The sequence below is a fragment of the Clinocottus analis genome, unplaced genomic scaffold (genome assembly GCF_023055335.1).
Source record: "Clinocottus analis isolate CAN_PGR_092001 unplaced genomic scaffold, fCliAna1.0.p SCAF_19, whole genome shotgun sequence".
Lineage (NCBI taxonomy): Eukaryota > Metazoa > Chordata > Actinopteri > Perciformes > Cottidae > Clinocottus > Clinocottus analis.
Genome location: NW_027175920.1, coordinates 10,222,973 through 10,242,843, shown reverse-complemented (window position 1 = coordinate 10,242,843; position 19,871 = coordinate 10,222,973). Strand labels below are relative to the sequence as shown.

Here is a 19,871-nt window from a genome sequence, read left to right as displayed (position 1 = left end):
ACTCTTTTGATTGGCTGATGAAAACAACGTGACCGCGTGAATTCTTCTTCGTGGATTACCCGATCGACACTTTCATTAAAAATCCCGGGTCCGCCACCCAGTGTTCTCGGCAACACTCAACTTTTACCGTAAACTTTTACTGGACTGAAACAAAAAAAAGGATCAATCCACGCTTTTACAAAAATCTAATTGTTAGTTAATTCTATTATATCACCCTTTTTTTGCAGCCAAAAAGAAGAATAATCACCAAACTCACGTTCACCGTCTGGCATCATGGGTAATGTAGTTCTTGGCTCTTATTGGTCTAAACCGCGACGCGCGGAATTTCGTGAGGGCGTCCCATCCTCTGTCAACAACCGGTCCAGGAGTAGCTCGTCCGGGTTCGTCTACATGTTCTACCTCACTATCTCTCACAAAGCTAATAGGATGGTCAACGTCACATATGCAGGCTAGTCCGTGTTCTTCTTCTTCTTCTTCGGTATGGAGGGACGGTGTGCTGTTGAGACTTGGGCAGAGTTTGGCTTTTCAGGATCATCATGCACACCGATGCTCAAGTTTGCTGTAGCCACAGATGTGTTCCTCTGCACTGACAACGACCAGGTCTATGTCTTCAGTTCTCAGGAAAGAAAACTCACGGTAATATAACTCTTACTGCACACTTGCATCCCGAATAAACTACAAAATTAGGTAATTACTTAAGATAGCTATATATATTTTACATTGTATGTGTTTGACTGTAATATTTTTGTATTATTTCAGGCTGTCATCGAGTGTCCTGGACCTGTTACTGACCTAGTTGAGAGTCATGACAGGCAGTTCCTCTATGTCGCCTGTAGAAGCGGAGTTTACTGTGTCAGCTTACAATTGCTGTCATCCAGGTATGAGCGCTTGTGTAGGTGGTCAAAAAATGTATTCTTCTAGTCTAGTGCATATGTAGTCTAAATCCATTAATATATGCCAATTTGTACTATAAAATCGGTTATGTTCAATCCTGTCAAATGTGACCTTTCACCTCTGCAGAGCTCAAAGCTCCCCGGGTGACGCATCCTCCAGTCCAGCTGAACTGAAAATGTCCACTGAGTTTCTTGCTGTTGCAGAAGAAGGAGTGTTATCGCTGCTCCTCGTCGGCTCTCTCCTCCTGACTCTTTCTCAGAGAGACACGTCCTGGATTTTGACTCTGTACAGCTCCTCAAACTATGAGATGCTCCATTCAGTCAGTCTACCACTTGTCTCAGGAGTTTTACACAGTGACACTGAGGGAAAGACGGGAATGAGAAAGAGGCCTCTGCTGGTTTGTGTCCATTCTAGTGCTGTAGCAACACCACCATCTCCCCCCTCCACTTCTTCATTGGAGGAAACCGGAAGTGGCGGCCACTTAAGCCTTGAGCCGGTCCTCTTCAAACTCCTGTTTGGGATTGACGCCGCCCTCGCCAAGTCACCGGTCATCCTTTGTGGCCTGCCAGATGGGTGCCTGTGTTTTCTTCCTTTGCGTCCCCAAGGATCGCGGCTCAAAGTCCTTCACATCCTTGAGCAGCCAGTCGTATTTGTCGGAGCATCTGGTGTCATGCAAGCTGGTCCAGGACCTGCACAGTGTTTGGTGGCAGTGGGTGAACAAGGGAGAGTGGTGTTGATCAAATCAGATAAGGGAGATTCAAAGGGAGAGGGCAAAAGAACAGTTTTTATTGAGGGCTGTGTACAGGGGCCTGTGATGTGTGGCTGTGTGGATACAAAGCGTCTCTACTACAGCACTGGGTCCGACCTGCTGGTGCTGGATCTATCGGAGGTCTCATCAGACAGCCGTGAAAGGGATGGAGAGACATCCAGTATGGTGGACGCTGCCCTCCAAAGCCCCACTAGTTTGAATGTGTGTAGAGTCGTCGCCTTGGCTGAGCCGACATGCAACACTGCAGGTAAGACGGCCTAGCATGGAGGTGCGGCCTCCAACAGGTTGTGATTCTCCTTTCCATTTAACTTGTGACTCTGATTTCTTAAGACTTAACAGTATTTTTTTTTTCTTCCTTGATTTCTTTTACATACAAGGGGAAGTTCAGCTGTTGGGACTGTCTGTTAAAGGGCAGCTCCAGAGGATTACCTTACCTGTGGAAAGACAGGATGCAAGTTTGCCCAAGGTGCCCTCCACACGGGGCGGCCGCAGTGTCAAGGACCTGCTGTCTGCTATCGGGGACGTCTGTGAAAGGTATGCTCAGCATAGTAGACTTTATTGTAGTTAATATTCTGTTTCTGTTGATATTAATATGATTTTTTTTTTTTTTGCTTTCCTTTTAGAGCATCGGTGCTGAAAATTGCCATCAAATCCAAAAACCAAATTCTGAGGCACCTGAATCAGGTGCTTAACATCAGCTTCCTGTTGATGGCCAGCACAAATGCCGAAGAGCATCTTCCCGTCCAGGAGAAGCCAATCAGGTGTCACGCCACGGCCGGTTGGAGCAGATTACTTCAAAAAGACTCCCTGAACCTGACATGTGTCCTGGATAATTCAAGTCCTTACATTTTAGAACGAGGCTGGACTCTGAGCATCGCTGTATTTCCTCTCTCCTATCCTCCCGGTGCAGGAGGGGACAACTCCTCCACAAGTTTCTCATTCCCGTTCCACAATCTCCATCCAGGTGAGACGTTGGAAGTGTCGCTGCCCCTCGCGGCTGCCGGTGAAACATCCTTCCCCGTGACCGTGAGCTGCTCACTCGACTTCTCACTCACCGGTCTCCTGGGCGAGGAGGCCGAATACCTCCCTGGACTGCAGAGTAGTTGCGTCAGTCTGCCCTTGAACACACTGACGGTGGATTGGCTGCACGCTCTGCAGGTGACCAGTCCCATCGCCACCCATAGGAAGGCCACGTCTCAATCCTACAACAAGACAGACACCATCCAAGCTTTTTTAAGATCACGGCGGATTAGCCGCAGTGGAAGAGCAGAGGGAGGAGAGGAGACTGAGCGAGAGCGGCATTCAGCGAGTGTTCGGGTGTCGTCAGAGTTGCTGAGAGACACACTCGTGTTGAAAGGATCGGATTTGGACGCCCAGGGGCGCTCGAAGTTGGCTCCTCAAAATGTGTGTGTCTCTCTGCTGGAGTGGCTGTTGTCTGAAGCTCCTGGAGGCGTCACAGCGGGACGCCAAGGAGACAAGATTGCACTCAGCAGCTCAGTGGTCCGTGCTCAAGATCCAAACGGACACGCAGTCAAACTGACTGCAAAAGAGGTAAAGACTGATCGAGGGTTGTATTGATAACGGTTTAGTTATCTTGTATCATTTTAATGAAGGAGTTGCTGATTTGGTCTGCAGGTAAATGTGAGGGAGGAGAGCACGGGGGAGGAAGAGTCCCTGACCGCAGTGGAGGTTCAGGTTGAGAGCTCCTCTATAGCTGCAGTGTGTGGGCTGCATCACGCTTTGCTGCGCCGGATTCAGGTACAAACACACATTTTAACAATAGCGTTAGTTTTGTCCGACATTTTGGCAGAGTTTTTTTGGAGGAGGATCCAGCCGGTGACTGAAAACTGCTGCATTGCCAGTCTTTTAAAAGTTCTCAACACAGGAGTATGGAAAGACTAAGTGATAGAATCAAACAGGTTAGTTGTGGCGTGCCAATTTAGATCGTGTGAGAGGGAAACCAAAATCATTCCCTGACACAATCTCAATGATTAGCCTGGAACTACACAGCACAACTACCTCTGACTATCCTCTGTTTCTTCACACAGGCTCTGTTGCAGACGGCTCCGGAGAGGGCTGCTTCTACCAAGACGGTCCAGAGTTTAGGGTTGAGACAGGCTGTGCAGCGGGCCGAGGTAAGACCCCACGTGTACTTCATTTTGATCCATTTGTCTATTTTTCATGGTCGATGTTTAAATCTAAATTGCTGGTATTTCTTCGTCAATCAGCGTCTGTTGCAGCAGATCCGGCAAAGTCGAGTCTCAGGGTCCTTCGGTGTGGGCGTGTCCACGAGGCCGATGACCCAATCACTTCTCGCCGTTTACCAAGAACTCAGAGAAAACCCTCTCCTTGTAATTTAATAATTGTTTTCTTCTGCTGAGCCCACGCAGCTGCGCTCTGCCTCTTCCAATGTTATGTAACTCGTCTTTGCAGCTGATGCATGAGAAATAATCTACATAAATGTGCTTTTTTTTATCACCGTCAATGACTGTTACCATTTTATATTTTACACAAAGAAGAATTTATGACGCAATATTTTGCTATTGTACATCAGCCAGGTCTTTTGCTTCAACTCAACCTCACTGCACCAGATGTTGCATTCAACTCAAGGTGACTGTTGAGCTCAGGTGGAATAAAAATATCTGCAATTACAGTGTAAATGGGTAAACTCTGTCTTGCAGCTGGTTGAAGGTCGCAGGTTGACAATATCAAAAGGTGTCAGACATGTAGGTGTAACATTGACACATATGATGTCTATATCATACATAGTTCTTGAACAATTGCAGCAATTTCCAGAAGACTGCTAGATTGCAGTGGTTTGATGATACAATGCCAAAAAGAAAGAAAAAGTAAGTCAGTACATTTGAATGAAGCTTGTAATCATCCTCAGAGATTGTTGAAGTGTACATCAACTGAAATAAAGTCATCTGGATGACTGAAGGGATCAGTGTTTAAAAAAACAAAACTGCAATGGAGTATTTGTACATTGTGGAAACCATTTTAACGAATCTTCCACAGTTGGAGTGTGTGCTGTTCATCCAGACTATGATCTGAGACTATAAGTATGGATGGATGACTGAACAGGCCTACTGTGCACACGCCCCCTGGCTTTCACCGGCAAAATGTCTCTCAAAGAGACTCAAAAAGGACCACAAAGAAACATACGACTACAAAGAGACAGAAAAAGATTATAAGATGCAAAACAACTAAGACTATGGAAAGGGGGAAACAACCACAAATAGACACAAAGCAACAACAAAGAGACTCAAAATGTCTACAGAAAGATCAAATCAATTATAAAGAAACACAAAATAACCACATAGTGACACAAAACCACAGGGAGAGGCGTAATGACTACAGAGAGTCACATAAGAGGGTAAACAGATGTAATCTGTGTGTCTTGCTCCTGAACAACTTGTCCTCAATATGGATATGTTTGGTGAGCAGGTCAACCAAAGAGCAATCTTTCCTTCTCCGACTGTATTATTTAAAGGTTTTTCATGGGCACAAGCCTTAACAAAGCTTGAGTCTTTTGTATTATTGACGTCTAGGACGCTTTGCACACCTGTAGTTCAGTTTTTTTGGTTTAAAATATGTTGTTCTGGTCCGGTTCATATTCACACTGGCTTTTTACCAACAAACTGAGTGAGTTAGTCTGTCTAAGACATAGACTGGATACAAATTCACATTATACAAGATTGTTTTTACAATCTATGGTACAACACAAACTGCACCCAATTCCTATAATCCTGGTATAATGTGACATTGCTAAAAACAAAACATAACCAGTTGCACAGGTGTTTTTTTTTTAATCTTTATGTTCATAAAAGACAGAAAAAATGTAGAAAAACAAAAAAGAGAGACAAATGCAAAATCCACCCCCTACCAGTCGCTTCCTATTAATAACGCTTCCATGCACAAGAGTCTTGAATACAGCCCAGCGTCTAGAAACCCAATCATCCTTCTCTCCTGAGGAACATCCTCGGACATGCTCATCACTTCTAAAAGGTGACCTTGCTTGAAACGGTGACCATGTCGGTGTCGAGTGGCACTCTGAATCGTTGTGCACAGACTGGAGGAGCGTCATCATTACACACCTGTATCACCGCTTTGTCGCCTTGCTGTCAGGATGGTAGAAAAGTTTGAAAGCAGAAGAGAAAAGTGATGCAAAGAAAAGATGGGAGTTGTATCTGCAGGGGTTCAAGGCCAATGAGAGATCTACATGTCATTATGGAAAGTAGCTTATTGGAAAAAAAAAAACAATCTGAAGAAACAACACAACAACTTGAACGTTCATTCACACAAACCTCTTGCTGTTCACTCAAGACTTATTATCTTGGTACGGTCAGTTCTTTTTGCTCTTTCTCCTGTCGTATGAGGCAATTATCTGCTGTGTGGTCTCTGTTTGTCTCTTTGTAACAAGAAGGTGAAAAAAAGTGGGATAAAATCAGAACAGGCTGTAACTGTCTTTCACCTCCAGATGAAGCATTTATTTGGTGAATCGCAGGATGAGAGGATTCAGTTTTCCGACTAATACCGAATACTGGGTTGTGTTAATACTCCCACAGGGCCGAGCTGCTCAGGCTGAGTCCATCTCCCTTCAGCGTGCCTCCCTGGTCTCCACGCAGGTATTTGCCGCCCTTGTCACGGATGGCGAGGCGACCGTGCTCCAGGAGCTCCAGAGTGAAGTCCTCAGGGGCCTCGCCGTCTGAGCACACGAGTCCAGCGCTGTTCACGTACCAGAACCGACCGTCCACACCTGCAAGTTTGAACACACAAGGAGCGGAGCAGCAGCTTGATGTTCGTTCGTGGCTGAAACACAGATATGTTTGCGAGAAGGGAGCAAAGAAAGAAGGAGCAGGGATTGAGTCGTTCTTGTTTGAGCGGGTGCGGCCTGACCTTTGATATGGTACGCCCCATTACTGAATTGCAGGCTGAAAATGTCGTAGACCGATCTGCTGCCGTCCAGTAAGTTGGAGTTCTTGTGGTGGCAGATGAATCCATTCTCTCCTCTCAGGATCAGCATGGGTCGGTTGATCAGCTTCAAAGTGAGCTGTTCGTCCTCGCCTGATAAAAGGTGACGGGCAAATCACGAAGACAAGGGAGAGGGAACACAAGGAAAGAGTGAGGAGGCACAATGGGGAAGAGATGGATAGAGAAGAACACCTAGAATAGTCTTTTACCTATGGAGTCACTGACAGCCAGGAGCTGGCCATTCTTCTTGGTGCAGATGTATTTTCCATTGTTAGCCTTCAGTGCCACCCTGTGGCCAAGCCACTCCACTGAAAACATGGTGTTTGCTGACCTGCAGGTCCATCACAGGGGAGAAAATGAGCCTTTCTTTGCTCTGAAGTGCTTTTGGAAATACTGTGATTGCACGTTGAGTGCACATACGAGGTAAAGCAGGTCAAGTAAGAGAGACTGAAGGTTTCCTGAAAATGTAATTTACCAAGGAAGGTTTGGAGGTTGAGATCATGTACTCAAAGCAGGGACATCATTATGAATGCAAGCAAATTATAGTCGTGTATAGTTAAAGTATTATTTTCATTCTCTGAATGTGGGTTGGTGAAAATGTAGCATTATTCCTTAAATAAATATCTGCCATTGTGTCATAAAATCCCCTTTCGATTATATAAAGCGTTCATTTACATCTATACCTCAAGAACTCAGAGGTCAAAGTTCACGTGGAATAGAGGAAGGCTGCAGGTGATTAAAAGGAAATATTTATGTTTCGATGGTGATTTAATCATTGAACAGTTCCTTTTCTAGGCCCATATTTGTAATATAAATTATAGAACTGACACGCAATACAATTGATTACGTCTACACTTTTACTCTTCACAGGTTACATGAGAGCTTTCACTTACACTTCAGAGGCTGTAATCTGGATGCCTCCGTGGGCCACCAGATCCCAGTAGTTGCCTTGGCTGGTGCGCAACGTACACTTCCTGGTTTCCTTGTCGATCTCCATCTGAAACGTCTCCATGTCCGTCTCATCTTCCTGATTGGCTGCAAGGCTTACTCCTGGGAGGGCAGAGCAGGCATTCAATGTCATTAATACTTCAACGTTAAAACTTGAGGACTATTCAGTGTCGGGAGAACGCTGTTCACAATCTTCTAATAATGGTCACTTTCCATTTCAGTCGTTTCTCAGTTGTATTCACTTGTATATTGCGTGCCATTGCTGCTGGAATTTGATGAAGCATCCATATTTGTGTTAACAAAAATACATATGATTGTACTGAGTAGGTGTAATTTGATCATAAAATAAATACATTTCTCTAGAGACATCTTTTTTCCTTCTTGATTCAAAGTGAAAAACCAACAATGCAATTTGGGAAAACAGCAACATAGCAGCGTGCTCATCAGGTTGTATTGTTACGTTTAGTTTGGCTCAGCATGAAAGAGTTGGTAATCACATTTGATCCTGGGATGTTGGGTTATTTTTAAGCAATTCCGTCTTTAACTGCACCCTTGCTCTGATGAGCCAAGCATATACTTTCCTGAGGGTAAACACATTTTCACTGATTGACGTTCTGGTTGCATTAACAGACTAAGAATATATGTAACAAGAACAAATGCGGTAAATGTGCCCATGCCGGAAAATCTCCCAGAGACAAGCTATCACACACTAAATGTGTAGAACGCATGCTTCTTATAATACAATGTGTGACACAGAGATAACAGAGATAACAGACACTGACACTTACTACTTCACAACCAAACAGAAACCACACCTTTGATTGCCAAACACTTTATAGAAACCACTCAGAAACCAATTATTTATCATTTTCATTGCTCACACATCGAAGAGTATTGCCGTCAAACAATGAGAAGCACAACACGGGGACATCACTCACCTATATATCTGCTTTAATATCAAACCGCTTCTCTTTTTCACAAGTCCTTTGTGACATTAAAACGAGCCGCTGTTATATTTCAACTGTCAAGATTATCATGAATGTTGGCAGAGAAAAAACAATTGCTGGCCACCGCCAAGAGACAGATTGCAGAGAGCCAAATCCCAAATTAGATTAAATTAGATGCATTTCCTTAATCCTTTAACAGCACTCATAAGTACTCATCAAACCCCCCTGCTATCTCTCTGCTCCCCTCTCTGGCCCCTCTTCTCTCTCCTCCTACCTTCCCCCATCCCTCCCTCCTTACCCCTGACCTCCTACACCCCCTACACCTCCCACCATCACCCCACCTCCGGCCTTGCCTATCTGCCCTCTTCACAGCGGGGTTCTGATGTAATCAGCTTTCAAGTGCTACCCATCCAATCCCTCAATCCCCTCAAAAAAAAAAGAATAAAGGAAAAACTGAAAAATACCAGAGGATTTTATGGTCCACACTTAGCGGGATGCACAGATAATTACCAACCCCTCTCAACCCGCGAGCTAACGGTGCGCTGAAGGATCAAGCCTATGGAAAACATGCTAGAAATGTAATGGCGATGTTGTCCGATACTAAACATTAAGTACAGTTAAGGCTGACTATAATTTTGTCTTTGCAGTTATTTTGTCACGAACCAAAGTAACTCAACATTTCACCTGGTGGTGCTGCCGGACGTTGAATGACTTTACAGGACGTCATCGTAATCCATCCGCTACATGTTCACTAGATATTTCATTCTGGACGAAAGTGGCGGGTTGACAATGCCAGAGAGCAATGCCACTAACCTGGTTACATACATACACACGACATCTGCATATTCCAGCAAAGATGCATATGACCTTATAAAAAGTCAGGTTAGAGTTGTTTTTTTTATTGAAAAAAACAAACAGTTTCTTGTTGTATACCAGTTGTTCAGCCTTGGCCTGTGGTTAGTGACAGCGGGAATCATCTGTGTTGAGATTCTTTTGAAGGCCTTTTGCTTTAATTTGATATCTGATCGGAGATACAGGCTGGAGGATGGAGAAAGGGGATGACAGGCGACAAAGATGTCATGGTTACTGAGCTACCGGGACGCTTTAATCACATCTTATTCACACCCGATAAACTCGGAATCATGAGGTCTTACAACTGGTGAATTATCATTGATCTTAAGTGCATTTGAAGCATACATTTCTGCCCCTCTACTCCGCACCTATGCCTGGGGGCCCATCACTTTCATTCTCTCTCATCCCGACTCAATGTCATGCTTTGTCTACCTATTCCATGTGTCCATTTCACACTAATTCAACCCAAAAATGATTCTCCGACAGGGCTCAGCTGGGACCACGCAGGCACTATCTGATAGATGAGAAGAGGGGGGACAGAGGAAGGAGAGAAGGATGGAGGAAGAGAAAGAAACAGAGAATGGGGGGAAAAAGAGATTAGATACGCTGAAATCCAAGCCAGCAATCTGAGGATATCAATTGCAGTGTTGATGACCATCTTTGACACAGCAGTTGGTAAAGCATACAAAATAAGGTGTTGTCATCATAGCCACGGTCGCCGATAAACTATGCACAGTGCGCTCCTAATCAGTACACTTGCTGGTGCAGCTACAAAAGCACACACACAAAAGCACACATTTTGCAGTGCCACGTTTTGGATCAGACCCCAGATCCAGCTCCACTTTCTGGCGTTGTCCTACCTGCAGGCTGCAAGTGGAGCAGGCCTAACTAATCCATCAGCAATAGCTGGCTCTGACATCTATTATTAATGGTAAGCTGCTGCCACTATCCCCCTGTCCCTTATTTTCGTCATTCTCCCAATCCTTCATCCTGCACAACTGCATTTTCTGCTGTTTTTTTTCTTCTCGTTTTCTCCGCGCGTGCACGTGTGCATCGCAGGTGCATGCATGTATTTGTGTGCATGTGGTCATGCGTGTTAATGAAAAGTGTGTCTCTTTGGACAATCATTTCTTTCACTTCCAGCGTACGGCGAACCACAGGGAGATGATGAGGGACATGGTGGCAGATCCACATGACATGCAAAGACACACACACACACACACACACACACACACACACACACACACAAACTGCAGGCAATAAAGATAAAGAACAACTCAGGGCAGACTGAACGTTTCTGCATTCCTGTGCTTTCCTTTAACAGTTTTCCACCTGAATTCAGCTGTACCTCATAACAGCTGACCCTCTTACAATACTAACCCATTTACTGCTTTCATACTCGCTTTAAAATAGATGTGAGTCCTCTGCGCTAAATGGAGCAGAAACAATGGTGCTAATATATGTGTAAAGACACAGGTGACACAAGGTAGGATAAAGAGCCCACCTGTCTCACACGTTCTCCTATTGTCCTCAAATCCTTTGAGAGTTGTATCTTCGATTCTCTGCTTTCTATTTTCTCTTCATCTCCTTAATCATCACACGGAACCGAAAGGTAGAAGGTAACACTTTTTTTACAAACAAAAACAATTGGAAGAAAGAGCATTTTAGCATGCTTTTGTCCCTCTTTTAGTTCGACTTAACGGTTTAACCTTTCACCTAATATCGGTTTATTTGTTTGATTTACAGCAGCACATCAGCGCATCAGCGCTGACTGACGTGCTGGGGGTAACCGGGTTAGATTAGTGGGTTAGAGCGGGACTCGGAGGGGCAGAAGCTTTGGCCCCAGGTGAGAAGCAGCTTGGGTTTCTGAAAGCAGACTCCCCCCCTCGCCTTCCAGGAACAGGGGCCAACTTCATCAATAATTCAACACACCTCAACTCACCACTCGCCGCAGCAGGAGGATGGTATGGTTGTGTGCGGGGGCGAGTGTTCGAGGAAGATAAAGCTTTTGTTTGTGTAGAACAAGTGTAGGAAGAGAGAGTGAGGAAAGGAAAAGATCGACAGTAACAGAAAAATGTGAGCATGCTGCAAGTATTGCTGTCTGTGCATACGATCGTACATGAAGCTGCTCTATATGCTGCATGTGTGTGTGTTATACTGCACCACGTCTTTCCTTCCCTTCAACCAATCAGTTTACAGCGCTCCCAGTCGTTTGGTTTCTGCCTGAAGCTCCCACTGCTACCCAGGAACAATGAGCAGGGAGAGATTCAGTTACTGCACCCGGGACTGAAGTAATTTGACCCTGCAGACAAGAATCTGCAGCCAGTGGATGGGTGTCATGGCCAAGTATGCTGACAAGCACGGTTGGTGTATGCTAATCCACCCCAAATCCAGTTTCAAATCAGACCAGCAAACCATTTAGAATATCAGCAACTGAACACTTGTCCAAGTCCGTCTCGAGCAGCTCTGGTTAGATGAAATCTGATCGTCACAATTACAGTGTTTCTAGTATTTACACTGATCAAAGAAATTCAAACCTTGTTTTTGTGGGAAAAAACCCCATCAACTTTGAAGCCAATGTGGAGAAGGTGTAATCCATCAGTATAGTAGTGTGGTGTCATGCCTGCATGCTGATCAAATAACGCACTCCAACAGCCCTGTCACAAGACTGCAGAGTAAATACATAATACAGTATCAACAGAGCAGCACTATACAGCATATAGGTTACAAGCAGCTGTTTCAGTAAGCCCAAAAGGGAAAAGCGTTGAACGTTAACACCATTACCCGACAAAGCCAGGAGGTACATTTGAGAAGGAATGAAAGGGGATTTTCGAAAAGATTATCATTTATGATGGATTATTTGGCAAAACTTTTTCTCTTATAATTGCTGCATGCAATAACAATTATCCACCCTTTTAGAAATACAACACCTTCTCTGACAAAACTCATTGCCAATTGTTGTTGTCAAATCTATTGCAGCCCCCAAAACGAATGACGTATTTGTCTCAGGTCTCCCAGATGAGGCTGATAGTCTCCCATATCAGCTACATCTATTTTGTTTTCCTGGAAAGATGCCACTATTCAATGTGATGGGATCCATGTTGATGTGCAGACTACACTACCCATAATTACCATGCATCTCTTATCAGTTGTCAATCTTTAGAGAATGGCCCATTCCCTTAAGCAGGCCCACAAGTTACTTCCTGTGTATTGTAAGATCAGTTTCCTGGGGGTGTATCAGTGGCCAACATACTGTGTAAAGGTTAGTAGGAGTAACTGTCGGAGCTGTAGTATTTGTTGCAACTGTGCTTTGTTATGTATGTGAGCAGGTCACTGGGTGTCAGCTAAAAGCTCATGTGACCAACCTCAGTGGTCCATAAGGTCAGCCTTTGGCGATTTAATCAGACATCTGGGATCCTGTGTAAGACTTTAGGAAACCTAGGAAGCTGCAGGAGATGCGGCATGTAAATGCATGCGAAGCCTCAAGGCAAAGATCTGATGTGTGTCTGTGTTTTCCTTACCTTGTCTTATGGAGACATATCGCCCGTTGGCGGCCATCAGAACCACCTGTGGGTGGCTCTCCTCGAGGTCAAACAGTTCATCTTTGCCCGGCTTGGAGCACCGTCCAGACCTCAGGGTGCCAGTAGGTCCCATGGGAGACAAATACTTCCCCTCACAGTCCTTGAAGGCCAGCTTCCCACACTTCAGCTCCAGCGTGAACGCCGTGGCTCTGCTACTCTGCATCGAGAGCTTCCCGTCATTGCTGAGGAAGCGGCTGTCGCAGGTCTTGAGGCAGTACTTCCCATCCAGGTAGACAAGTGTCAGGAGCGCTGCCACACCCCAGGGAATGTTCATATCCACAGCGATCTCCCCGTCCTCCATGGAGAGGTGGGCGTAACGCTTGCGGGCCACAGACAGCAGGTTGGCCTGCGGATGCAGAGCCAGGTGCACTGCCCACAGCTCTGCATCTGTGATTACCTGAGCAAAGCAGGACAGGTAGTCCCGAGAGCCGCCAAAGAAGCGGAGGTGCTGCTCAGACTGCAGGGCCCAACGGCCGTCTGATTGAGCCACGATGAGAAAGCGGCAGTCAGAATTTTGTCCATCAGCCTCACAGGTGACTTTGCCGTCCTTGTCCGAGGCCAGGTAGCGTCCCAGGTGGCTACGCAAATAGACCACCTGGGTGTCCTGAGAGTCCTGCTCCAGAGTCCATATCTGCTTCTTCTTCAGGCTCGGGGCTGACGCATTCACCTGAGGGACAAGCACATGGTCCAACATAGGAGCATGAAGGCCTTTCAACTTAGTCTTATATTCTCTGTATAAGATAAAGAAGTTCATGCCTAAACACCAAAAAAATGGCAAATATGTTACAATTCTTCTTTCATGACATGTTTGTACCTTGAAGCCAAAGGCCTCAGCAGTGAGGTAGCGACCCTCATGGTTGATCAGACCAAACTGCAACTTCAAGGGACGATTCCCGTTCGCAGGCATCTTCACCTGTGGATTCAGGGGAAGGAGAACAAGGGGTGAGACAAGTCAGGGATGGAGAGAAGGAGTGGGAACGGAGAATGAGGACAGGTCAATAGACCTGACCCGGGATGCAGAAGTGAGGGCGATACCTTAAAAAAGGGCGGTATAAGGAGTTGTTTAAAGAGGTGAGGAATATGGAAGGGGATGAAGTCATGGAGAATGATGAAATGAGAACATCTTAAAGACAGGAAATCAATTAATTAAGGTACAGTATAAAAAGCTCTCCATAGACCACAAATTCCTTCCCCCGCCCATGGCTTCATTATACATTTTCCTGCTCCAGCCTCTTAATTTACTTACTGTGGTTTTGCGGCTTCCCCTCTGCAGTTTCTGCGGCTCTAATTCCAGCTCCCAGATTTAAGAGGCTTCTTTTGCCAAGCGTCCTCTTGTAATTCTTTCTCTTTTCTCTCCCTTCCTCGCTGGCTCTCCTCACCCTAATCAGGCAGCAAAGACTTGGGTCGAGCTTGATCTGTCTTTAGTCAACCTCTCTTTTCCTGTGGACTAATTCTGTTCTGGACTGCTTGTGTCCAATTGTGCAGCTGACCTCCTCGCTCTCTCTCTCGTGGAACAGTGCTCTCTCGTCCAGCCTCACTCGTGCTTGACTAGTTATTCACCCTGAAGGTTCAATCCCCTTGTCCCACCTGACTAGCCTCCCTTTGGGTTTTTGATTTTGCCCCTCTTTTGGTTCTTTTGCCGACTATCTTTGGATCACGTCGAACACACTGACCTTCTTCTTCACCTTCCTTGAAGTCCAGTTTCTTCGTTTGTCAGACGCAAGTTTGATCAATGAAGAAGAACATCCTTAGCGGTCCTGCAAATTTTATGGTAGAGCATTGAAGGACTCCTTCACTCTTCCCCTAAACATAAGCCGTCCATCACAGCTGAACTCAGCAACAAAGGGTGCTCGCCTCTGTAGTCTTAAGCCTCTCTCTGTCGCTCTTTCCTCCCATCCTCTCCTTCTCTCTCTCTCCTCTGCCTTTCTCTAACCCGCCATGTGTATAATCCTGCCTTTCTCTGCGCTTTATTCTGAGCTCTGCACTTTGCCTCTTTCTGTGACACATAAAGACAGGTAAGTAGAAACAATGCTCACACACACACACACACATGCACACACAGCACCGGGTAACCAGAGCACTCCCTGTGCCTGGGGTAGCTGCCTGAGTGCGGCTCCCCTTACTTGCCTTGCTGGGGGTTAGGTTACACACCTTCTCTGATTGCAAGCTCTCTGGGTCAGTCCTAATGGGAAATGTGTCTGAGAGGCCGAGGGAGTCGCAGTCTACATCCGAATTTAGGAGACAAGCAAAGGGAAAGGAGGTGGTGTTGTAAAGGGAACAATAATAAGCTAATCAACATATGGGGTTTTGAATGACTGAGTGTGTGCAACAAGTGTGTGCGTGTGTGTGTGTATGTGTGTGTGTGTGTTATTGTGTGTGTGAGTAATCAACCTTGCCAATCAGCCTATTATAAGTCTTCTTTGCCGAGTAAACAGACGTGTCTGTTCCTGAATCCATTTAATCCTCAAACCAATCATCCCAACCTAGCTAATCTACCGGCACAACCCCACCCCACTCCCAACACACACACACACACACACACACACGCACACACGCACACACACACACACACACACACACACACACACACACACACACACACACACACACACACACACACACACACACACACACACACACACACACCTTCTGCTTGTCAATGGCTATAAACATACATATATATAGACTCAATGACCCACAGCAACATGTGTGTTATCACCACACACACACACACACACACACACACACACACACACACACACACACACACACACACACACACACACACACACACACACACACACACAAAGGTTAAAGTAGGGTCCAAGGGTTCACCACCCACCCAAAGATTTACTCCTCCTGACCCAGACTTGAACTGCTGCGCTTTACACATACACAATGTGTGTCACACACACACGTACACTTAAACACAGATACTGAAGAACATGAGTGCTTAACTGAGTGTGTGAACACTAAGCAGATGGTCTTCCCACATTTCTGAGATGTTGGCTTGAGATCAGCAAATGTTGCTTTTTTCTGATACTTTCATCAGGATGAAACTACGATGGCAAAAACTGTGTGAGGGGACAGCAGTAGACCTGGCTTTGCAAAAGAAAAGGGAGTTCAAAATCAATATCAGGAAAATGATCCCTTTTAACCACACAATATCTAAATAAGAAGAACCTTAAAAAAGCTTCAAAATGTCCTAAAGCCAACATGGGATCAGACATGAAGTCAAACGTGTGGCTGTGGTGCTTTTTGTGGCTCTTTAACAATAATAATTATAGTTTTACTACTTGCTGTAATGCAGTACTGTCACTGTAATTTGGGTTCTACTTGTCTAATTGTAATTACTTCTAACTTTTTTTTATGACAAACAACTTTATTTTGAGGGGACTTCTGAAGGCCTACAGATGATTAAAGTTGACGCTGTCACGTGTACGTGTCATATCTTTTTAATTATGGCCTTATGATACAGAAAGGTGTTCATTAAAATGTTGACTCTTCACATCAGTTATTATCTAAATGAGTATATTTAATGAGAATCTAATAAAAAACTAAAGTATTAAAACATGTTGTATTGGTGATTATTAAAGGCCTTTTACTAACTGTCTCTTACTGAACAACTAAAAAACTAAAATTGCAACGCTGACAAGTAGCTCTGAGTATCACTATAAGATATTATTTTATTGACTATTGAATGACTGTTGCGTGTAAAGTTTCTTCAGCACATACATCTGACTCACCTCATACTTCACAAGAACATTGGGAGGACGTTGCTGCTCTGCAGGCAGGACGTCCGACATGAAGCCTGCGAACGACTTTTCAGGATTGGAGAGTTTTAGGTTGTCTTTTAACATGTACGATTCAATTGACTTGAAACTAAGACGTTAAAGGGACATTCAATAGCATCAGCAGGGTACAATGACTTTGAACAATAGTGAAGGCTATTTTATGTCGTCAATCAGGAAATATGAAAGACCATCTCGTCCACCGGCCTGTTCATCAACACACTTGATGATGTGTATGAATCACATGACAAACGTTCACTCTGCTTCTTGGACAAGATGCCTGTTCTCCTCCTGGAAGAAGGAGCTGCATCGTATGCGTGTGTGTGTGTGTGTGTGGGTGTGTGTGTGTGTGTGTGTGTGTGTGTGTGTGTGTGTGTGTGTGCGTGTGCATGTGTGTGTGTGTAGCAACACTGATTATCTTTAAAATAACATAAATAAATTGGAAATCAGATCCTCACATTCCCCATGAAATCCTCATCAGGGAAACCAACACATTCCTGTCCTCCCTTTCTTATCTTATATACAAACACACACACACATTCATACCTACTGTTCACACACACACACACACACACACACACACACACACACACACACACACACACACACACACACACACACACACACACACTCAGAAAACACTTGCAGAGAGTTGGAGTAAAAGAGAGGCATGAGGAGCAGACTGACACAAATAAAAAGTCATACACTGTTATTGTTATCAGTCTATTGTTTCCATCACCATCACTATTATCACGACTGTACTTCCTCATGTGCTCTATCCTACGCATCATTAGCTTGCTCTCCGCGGCCCCGGGGGCTGCGTCATCGTCTGCTGTTGTGCCGGCACTCCTGCTGCCGTCGGCACGGTGACGCCTGTCGATGGCCAACCAGATGTTTTTTCTTTTCTTTTTTTCTCTCCATCCTTTATGCCGGGACGGAGGATGTGCAAGGTTCACCGTGGCAACCGTGGAATGGTGCTTTAGAAGCCATTACAGTGGTCCTCTGATGACACTCAAATAGCTATCATTACACCTCCTCCAAGGAGACACACAGGAGGGGGGGGGAGGAGGGGGAGCGGAGAGATGAGGCAAGGGAAAGGAAGAAGGAAGGATGGACGGGTGAAGGCTGTAGGATGAGAGGAAAAGAGGTGAGGAGGAGGAGAAGATGAAGAGCGGGGAGAAGGCAAGGAAGAAAGAAAAGTAAGGGGCAGCAGCTGAGAGGAGACCAGTTGGAGATGGGTTAAGGGTGTAGGGAGACGGAGGGAGAATCGGCAAATTACACAGGCAGACAGGGATGGGAAACCACGTTAAAGACATAGAAGGTGCATGAAGAAGGGATGAGGAAGGGAGGGACTGAGGGAGAGAATGGGGAATTCAAAATGACCGTTCTGAGTTAACAGCCTCCAGCCTTTTTCTACCCTATTAAGTTCTATTCTGCCATTACTTGGGACTGCGGGGGGCTGCCTCATACCCCACAGTGCCCCCCTACACACACCCCCTCCCTACACACCACAAATACACACTCGCGTCCACACTCTTCTTCCAGTCATTCTCTTCCCCCCTTTTTTTCCACTTTAAGTCATTTTCCCCCGTCCTCTCGCTCGTCTTCAGTTCAATTCCAGAGGTTGTGAACTGAATGAAAGAGAGATCACCTGGATCAATCTTTGAGTCCACTGGTTGTCCTTGTTGTTGTAAAAAGCAAGCCAAAACAGGCTGTAAGGGGTTGTGTTCACTTCCCTTCCTTTATTCCCTCACTCATGAATCTGTTTCAGTAAAAACTTGGATCTGGACCCCAAATTGTACTCAACACTTTGGAGTATGCATTTCATGGCAACCTGTTACTCGGTTAAACACAACTTCTTTTTTTTTCTTCTATTTTTGTGCCAAAAGATAGTGCCAGAAGAGCAAAGTTGTACAAAGAGCCATGTTGGAAATCAAAGGGAAACATGGGAGAAAAAGGGGAAAACAGCCTTTGTTAAGTATTCTGCTGTACGGTTGAACTGCTTTGTCCTATTTATGGTGTTTGCATATAAACTTAAATCCTACGATTGGTAGGTGACACTAGCCAATGGCTCTTATTTAACCAGAAGTCACTGTCATATTTTTTCCATAAGAATATAAGAAAAATAAAGGAAAATACCCTTTCTCTTTTCTTTTAGTCACATGTTTGTTTGTTTTTACATGCATGGGTGTATGAACAAATGAAAATAAGTTTGAGGATGCCACCCACTATAGAGCTTCAGTTGCTAACTGTAAGGCTGAAATATCAATTATAAAAGCAAATTATGTTTCAATTTGAATGAACCAAAAACACAATCCTGCTCCCCGCATGAAGATCCATAAAGGGTTTTTACTTGTTAAGCCTGTCCAGTATCCATCAAGCTTTTCTTTCAACCGCTTCATCCTCCCAACTTTCACATTTTATGTCATTTGATGAACATTTCTATTGTCTATTATCCAAACTCGTGTCATACAACTGCAGTGAGAAAACAAACGTTTTTAATCACTATTTTCTACTTTTTTATCTCTGCTTTTCATGCATGTTGAAACCTCCTCACAGACTTGAACTGGCAGTCTTACGTTTCTAGTTCCTAAAGCCACCACTGAGAGGCGGTGTCCGCCTTCTACTTTGACTCCTTTATGAGAACCGAGCCTATATATTTTTTGGAGGGTAAAAAAAGAGAGAAGATTGATACTTGGTTTGTCAGTGTTGGTGCCTGTGTGACTGCATAGCGTAGGAGGGAATGACTTGCTATTTAAAATGGCTGCTTTTAATGTCTCTTTTTTTTTGAGCAGAGGGAAACTTTCCTGAATCTGAAAGGCTTCAACAACACGTGCAGCGTTATCAACTGTAAAACATCAGTGCAATTAAAACGAGAGGAGGAGGTGGACTATTTCCCCATGTTTCAATCATTTCAAGTCAATGTACCAGAGTCTGTTTCTCTGCCATGTAATGCAGGCTGTACATGGTATAACAGGAGCAGGTTTGACCCACAATTTTAGAGCCTGAATCTGTGAATGTGGGTTATACCTCAGTGCCAAGCATACATTTATCATGTGCTTTTAATCCCATTGGTTTTCTTCCATGCTGATTTGATTATGATCAGGGCAACATG

General features: G+C 44.8%; 2 protein-coding genes across 2 annotated transcripts; one reads left to right on the top strand and one right to left on the bottom strand.

Annotated features, from left to right (window-relative positions):
- Nucleotides 1–479: 479 nt before the first annotated feature.
- Nucleotides 480–4,480, top strand: faap100 (FA core complex associated protein 100). The gene is made up of 8 exons (XM_068583478.1): nt 480–636; nt 760–878; nt 1,021–1,910; nt 2,041–2,197; nt 2,287–3,214; nt 3,299–3,421; nt 3,712–3,798; nt 3,892–4,480. Exons 1-8 carry the CDS (start codon nt 481–483, stop codon nt 4,021–4,023), a joined length of 2,592 nt encoding a protein of 863 aa, XP_068439579.1. The 5' UTR covers nt 480; the 3' UTR covers nt 4,024–4,480.
- Nucleotides 4,481–6,216: 1,736 nt separating this feature from the next.
- Nucleotides 6,217–14,277, bottom strand: fscn2b (fascin actin-bundling protein 2b, retinal). Its single transcript, XM_068583681.1, has 7 exons — nt 14,212–14,277; nt 13,780–13,878; nt 12,906–13,632; nt 7,531–7,687; nt 6,847–6,968; nt 6,563–6,730; nt 6,217–6,422 (listed from the first exon to the last, which is right to left on the bottom strand). Exons 2-7 carry the CDS (start codon nt 13,870–13,872, stop codon nt 6,217–6,219), a joined length of 1,473 nt encoding a protein of 490 aa, XP_068439782.1. The 5' UTR covers nt 13,873–13,878; nt 14,212–14,277.
- Between the last annotated feature and the right edge of the window lie 5,594 nt (nt 14,278–19,871).